Below are 6,582 nucleotides of genomic sequence, written 5' to 3'. Positions count from 1 at the left end.
GGGTAAATGTTTTAGATATCTTGGGTCTATTATTCAGAGTGATGCTCATATAGATGGGGATCTTATTAGTAAAATTCAAGTTGGTTGGTTGAAGTGGAGGAATGCTTCGGGCCTATTTTGTGATAGAAAAGTACCGCTTAGACTGAAAAAAAAAATTCATTAGATGATGGTGAGATATGGTGGTGAAACCTACAATGCTCTATGGCACAGAATGTTGGCCTTTAAAAGAAAAGCATCAAATTAAGTTAAGTGTTGCCGAGATAAGAATGTTTAGGTGGATGAGTTGCTTGACACTTAGAGATAAAATGCGAAATGAATATATCCGTGATAAGGTTGGTGTAGCTCCTGTAGCGGACAAAACGAGACAAAATGCGAAATGAATATATCCGTGATAAAGCTGGTGTAGCTCCTGTAGCGGAGAAAATTAAAGAGAGTCGTCTTAGATGGTTTGGTCAAATTAAACATCGCCATCTGATGATCCGGTTAGAAGAGTAGATTTAAACGTCGACCATCTGATGATCCGGTTAGAAGAGTTGATGTTTTAAATTTGACTTATGTTAAGAGAGGCAGGGGTAGACCTAGAAAGACTTGGGCATATTGTATAAAAAATGATCTTAACTTGTTAGAATGAATGAAAAATATGACATCATATTGTATAAAAAATGATCTTAACTTATTAGAATGAAATGAAAAATATGACATTCAATAGGACGCAATGGAGAAAAAGGATTCATGTAGCCAACCCCACTTGGTGGGATAAAGGCTTGTTGTTGTTGTTCCTATTTTTGTTGATGCTAAGAGACCCAAAAGCTGCACATTCCCTCTTGCTGGAATCAATCCAGTCTAGCAAGTCCAAAGCAGAGAAATTTTATACCTGTGTAGTGCAGCGAGCAACTCCATCCCATTTGTTATAAGTGCCCCTGCTATTTTCTGTCCAGATTCCGAAATCCATCCTAAAAGAACAAATAAAAGGCATGAGTGATTAAGCCAAATATTAACTACGTAACTCCCAAAGATCTTTCGGCTTATTAAAGAATATACCCCACAACAAAGAATGCATAGCCGTCCAGATGGTAGCTTTGAACAGTCGAAGCATTGTTCTGAAATATAATTTCCATAAAACCTTTATAAGTACCATTAATAGTAGATGTGTCAAGTTTTGCAGGTCTGTTCATATTTCGATTCGGAAAGTCTAGCTTATAAACTCCTGGAACATTGAACTGCTGTGCAAGCTTCAAAGGTGTCGCAGGATCAAGGTAAGAAATACCATTAAGAGTAGTTCGTAATTGCCCATTTATACGTTCTGCGGGTACATTAAGCAATACATACACATCAGTTACGGTAATTTGACCATAGCGAAATGAGCCCTGTGGATTTGGCCGAGCAGCACCAGCAGAGACGTTCCATCTGAAATTAGCCAAAGTAACAAAAATCATCAGCTAGCTTCAAGGTTAGACAAACATAAGCACATTTACACATGTTGGGGGATTATCATGTCATGATTTGAGTACCTGATTGATCTGGCTTGATTCATTGAGAAGTATGTATCATCTTTGTTGGGACCATCAGGAAGTGGACCAGAAGCAGGACCTTGAGAATTAGAGTAGTGCAATATGGCGACTCCAGTTACTTGATCCCTGAACATTTCATTAATAAACCGAGCACTTGACACAATATAGTAGTCACTGCTTGCATTTTGATCCATGGTAACCAAGAATGAATATGACTGACCAACATGTATGTCCATGTTTGTATAATTTTGTTGCACAGTGTAAGACCCTTCTGTCTCCACAAGGAGCAGGTTATGATTCTGGATTCGGAAATTTAAGCTAGTTGATATGCCTACATTATGCACCCTTATCCTGTATATTTTCCCTGGCATAAGTATAACTCTTCAATCAAACAATAAAACAAAATAGAAATCACTACTGATTCCAAATGTCACTCATAATAACAAAAGGCATTTAAATACATTCCACCCAATTCTTATGTGTACAGATGTAGAGAAAATCGTTCTCTTATTTTCCAATCTTCAAAATACAACTCCCCCTTAGTATATAAAAGAGAACTGGTGCAAACTTAATTATGTTGATTACAACTTACCAAAGAAAAACAACTAAGGAAGTATGTTCAACATAATAAAGTAAATAATAAAAGAGAATAAAGCTAAATTAAGAAACTTAGAATTCCACACTCCCCCTCAAGTTGGTCATAGATGTTGTAAAGACTCAGATTGGTATTAAAATATATGAAGTTGCCTGGAGGTAGAAATTTAGTGAAGATATCAACGACTCGAAGATGGAATGTCGATAAGTGAAAAATGCATCAATTGCCCTTCTCAGAGATCAAATGTTTATCAATCTCAATGTGTTTGGTCTTCTCATGTTGCACAGAATTATTTGCAATACTAATAGCAGTCAGGCCGCCACAAAACATAATTATAGGATTGCTGTTGAAGTATCCCAACTCATTTAGTTACCTTAGATCCATATTCCTTTACATATTTTCAAAACAAATGTCAGGTACTCAGATTCTACACTACTTCTAGAGACCATTGCCTGTTTCTCACTCCTTCATGTGATAAAATTTTCCCATACATAAGAACAACACCTAGAAGAAGATCTTCTGACTGTGAGTTCTCCTGCCTAACTAGCATTAGTGTAAACATCGACCATCCTGTTGTCTAATTTCTTAACAATAATCCACTGTCAGAGATTTTCTTAAAAAAACTTCAATATTCTATAAACCATCTCTATATGTTAATCATCTGAACTGTTCATATGTTAACTCACAATGTCGACGGAGTAAGCGATATCAGATCTAATGTGTGACATGTAGATAAGTTTAGCCATCAATCTCTTGTATCTACCTTTTTTCCACTGATGCCTTTTATCTTCCTGAATATAACATTTTGTTGAAATCCATAAGAATCTAAGCAGCTTTGCACCCCAACATTCTTGTTTCTTTTAGTAGGTCTAGGATGTACTTTCTTTGGGATATCACAAACCCATCTTAAACCTGACAACTTCCATTCCCATAAAGTATCTCATCGCTCTTAGATCTTTAATTTCAAATTCAGTGTCAAAAACCTCCTTAATCTTCCTAATATTTTTTGAAATCATCACATATCAAAATCATATCATCTATATAGACAATGAGTATAGCTTTCTTACCTCTCTTTGTATGTTTAATGAACAGTGTCAGATCAGGATATACCATTACCTTTCATAGTCTTGGCAATCTTGTCAAACCAAACATGTGGAGATTGTTCGGAAGCATAAAATGACTTTCTTGGTTTAGAAACCAGATGTTTATTTGAGTCATTTTCCAATCCCATTAAGATCTCCATATACACATCTTACTCAAGTTCTTCGTTTATTTGAGTCATTTTACAATCCCATTAGGATCTCCGTATACACTTTTTCCTCAAAACCTCCATTCAAAAATGCATTCTTGATATCATGTTGATATAGTTCCTACTCTGTGTTCACTGACAAGAAAAGAAGAACTCTTGCAGTGTTCAACTTGGCCACTGGTGCAAAGGTCCTTTAGTAGTCTATCCCATATGACTAAATGAAACCTTTGGCCACCAACCGAGCCTTGAACCTCTCAATGCCCCAATCTACTTTGTACTCAACATTGAACGCACATTTGCTCCCAACAAAACTTTTATCTGGAAGAAGCTTTGTAAATGTCCATGTGTCATTTAGATCAAGTGCTTGGATCTCCTCTTTAACTGCCCTTTTTTCCATTTTGAACTTTAAAAGATTTTATAAATTGGGAAAAACTTTCTATTTGAACTACGGACTTAGCTCTACGTGCGGACTCCTAGTAATATACCACCATGTGTGCTATATCGAGTTGTCGACCGTTTTATTTTAAAAACTTTAAAAACTTGGTTTTATGATTTTTTGAAAAAGAAAGATGAGTTTTATAAACATGAAAATAGTTTTGATGTAAATTTAATTTTTTGAAAATAATATTTTAATTTAAAAATAAATGAGACCAAGCCAGTCACGAGTCTCACATTTTGGATAGTTTGGATAACTAAGCACGATACCACGAGTAATATACTTATCCCAAAGAATAAACATATAAATTGTAATAGGCTCAATTACCTAAACTAAAGAATTTGTGACATCCGTTTGGTCTGCGAAATATTTTATATGAGGTCAACAAGTTCCCCTACCTAATATAAGGATTAGATAGGGTTTATTTTACCTGAGTTCCAAGTTCCCTATAGGGCAAGCCCTTATAGTTAATTACATCTCAAATGACCGGGATCATTCAAGAAAACTCTCGATTAAGATCAGTGGTTTTATCTTCAAGATTTCAAAGTTTAGGTTTCCAAAATTGAACATGAGAAAATCAAATGGGAATGGTTCAAAATAGGAACAGTCATTTGCAAGAATCCAAAAGAATGAAGAGTTGGAGATATTACAGATCCAAGGAAAACCCCGGTGACTTCCCAACTATCTTATTGTTTGGCTTTATATCTTTGAAATGATGTTATTTAATGTTTAATCCTGCAGTTTATTTAGAATTTAGGACTTATATTCGCACGATATTTGACTGTGTAAATAGCCTAAAAAAATAAGAGGATTTACACCGTATCGAACAGTAACCTCGGAATCCTAAAATGTTAGGACTTATAATTGCACAACAGGGTTATGCAAAAACCTAAAAGTGATATGTGAGGGTTTACATTGCGTTAGGCAAACTACCTCGAAATCTTATGGGTTGTTGTTTAAACTAAAGCAAGTGATCGGTGATGTAAATTTGTTTTGAAGTTGCAGATTCATCTCGAAGTTGTTCCTCGTCGTGTTGCCCACGGTGTTCGCTCCAAGCTCCTCATCGTAGCAACTTCAGGTTTGTTATTAATCATATGTAATCACTAGGTTTTCATATACTAAGACATAGCGTGTATCAAAGCAATAAAACATGCGGTATAAAAGAAGAGAACAGTATAACATGCTCGGAGAACAGTATAACATGTTGTGAAATAAAATGTTGTAATGTAAATCAAACCTGTATATTTGGGAAACCTGCTGCTCATTTATGTTAGCTATTATTCACTGTATAAACAAAAGAAAAATTGCCTGGAAAACTCGAGAAAATCGACGAATAATCCACGAAAGAAAAACTCGAGAAAATTGACGAGTAACAATTCAAATCAAACTATCAAAACCTCGGGAAAATCCTGATAAAACATACAAAAAATTCGAAAATAGGGAACCGCAAGCACTCGGGTCGGCATCACAAGCACTCGGTTCGGGGCTAGGTTCAGATATTATATATTTGTACTCGAGGGACGTCGAATGCTACTATCAGCCACCCGGATATATAAAACTCGCCACTCCACTAGAAGAATATCTTACTGAACCTAACTTAATAGGGTACTTCTTAACCCAGTATCGGTAATCAACAAGTGGACACCCAAGTTGTAACACATTTAAAATTTATATTTAACATGCATATATATTTCAGGCATACAAAAGGAAAGTTACATTAATTTTATAGTGAAAATATCGTGTCTGTTCTTATTAATTTGTTTTATCAATTTTTTTTAAAAAAAAGAATAATTGTCCATGAGTCGATCACGTCATCAGACGTAAGACCGCCAACAACCTAAGAAGGTACGGGTCCCCCGCTAGTCTTGTGTCGATGAATGATACTTTCATCCTACAGTTCATCAGGCCCCAGAATTGAGTCCTGGCGTTGTAGTATGAGATATCATTCTGCTCTACCACCGACGTGTCTTTGTCATCATCGCCCTAAGCCCCAAAATAAAACCGACCTACTTGCGACCTTGCTTGATGGTTTCATATATAGCATAAGACTATATATGAGCACTTATGTATCAAACATAAGCACAGAAAACTAAACCAATAAGCAAGAAAAAAAAGAATAAAAATGGGGACGAGAGAGAGGAGGAAATGATCTATCCAAAAAGTCAAAAGAATAAAGGGTGAAGCAACTCTCAAAACTGTGACAAAAAGACCGATCTAAAGAAGAGAGCCTAGGATCCTTGAATCAATCCAAAAAGGATATTATTTTCTCAAATTTTATAATTGGATCAACCTAAGAAGGGTATCCTTTCCAAATGACAATTTTGTGAATCTTCAAACCTTTCATGAATCCAGTTTGCATCAACCTTATGTTTCCTCCAAATGAAATTGTACAAGCCATTTATATTTCACAAATTAGATGGAAAATAATCCAAGGACATCAAACTTCTAAACTTCCAAAAAATCATGCCAATATTAAAACCATTCAATTGCAATGAGATATGAACCAAACACCACATATAGAAACCCAAACAGATGCTCTCGGGTAGGAGCAGCAGGAGGAGCCACCAACCACACTCAATCACACAAGAGCCACAAGAGAAGGCTCACGGGTAAAAGCAGGAAGGAAAGCAAGGACTCACGGGTAAGGCCAGGAAAAAGAGCAGGATCTTACGGGTAAGGCCAGGAAAAAGAGCAGTCAAGCCTCACAGCAAGCCAAGCCCACAAGTAGAAGAAATGCACAACCAAGCTTCATCATAAACTTACAATTTAAGACAGTAAACAGGACAAATAA

The 6,582-nt window shown here is 36.0% G+C and overlaps 1 protein-coding gene across 1 annotated transcript; it reads right to left on the bottom strand.

Moving 5' to 3' along the window:
• Positions 1–868: 868 nt before the first annotated feature.
• Positions 869–3,752, bottom strand: LOC110036527 (monocopper oxidase-like protein SKU5). Its single transcript, XM_020741000.1, has 4 exons — positions 3,581–3,752; positions 1,512–1,875; positions 1,042–1,407; positions 869–953 (listed from the first exon to the last, which is right to left on the bottom strand). Exons 1-4 carry the CDS (start codon positions 3,750–3,752, stop codon positions 869–871), a joined length of 987 nt encoding a protein of 328 aa, XP_020596659.1.
• Between the last annotated feature and the right edge of the window lie 2,830 nt (positions 3,753–6,582).

This window comes from Phalaenopsis equestris, unplaced genomic scaffold (assembly GCF_001263595.1).
Source record: "Phalaenopsis equestris unplaced genomic scaffold, ASM126359v1 Scaffold207879, whole genome shotgun sequence".
Lineage (NCBI taxonomy): Eukaryota > Viridiplantae > Streptophyta > Magnoliopsida > Asparagales > Orchidaceae > Phalaenopsis > Phalaenopsis equestris.
Note: the sequence above shows the minus strand (reverse complement) of the source record. Positions and strands in the feature narration are given on the sequence as shown.

Excerpts from the sequence above, each read along its gene's own strand:
- LOC110036527 (XM_020741000.1), bottom strand. The coding sequence starts at position 3,752 with ATGGAAAAAAGGGCAGTTAAAGAGGAGATCCAAGCACTTGATCTAAAT. Across the intron at positions 1,408-1,511 it reads AATCAAGCCAGATCAATCAG|ATGGAACGTCTCTGCTGGTG; the intron begins GTACTCAAATCA and ends GGCTAATTTCAG. Across the intron at positions 954-1,041 it reads TATGCATTCTTTGTTGTGGG|GATGGATTTCGGAATCTGGA; the intron begins GTATATTCTTTA and ends TTGTTCTTTTAG.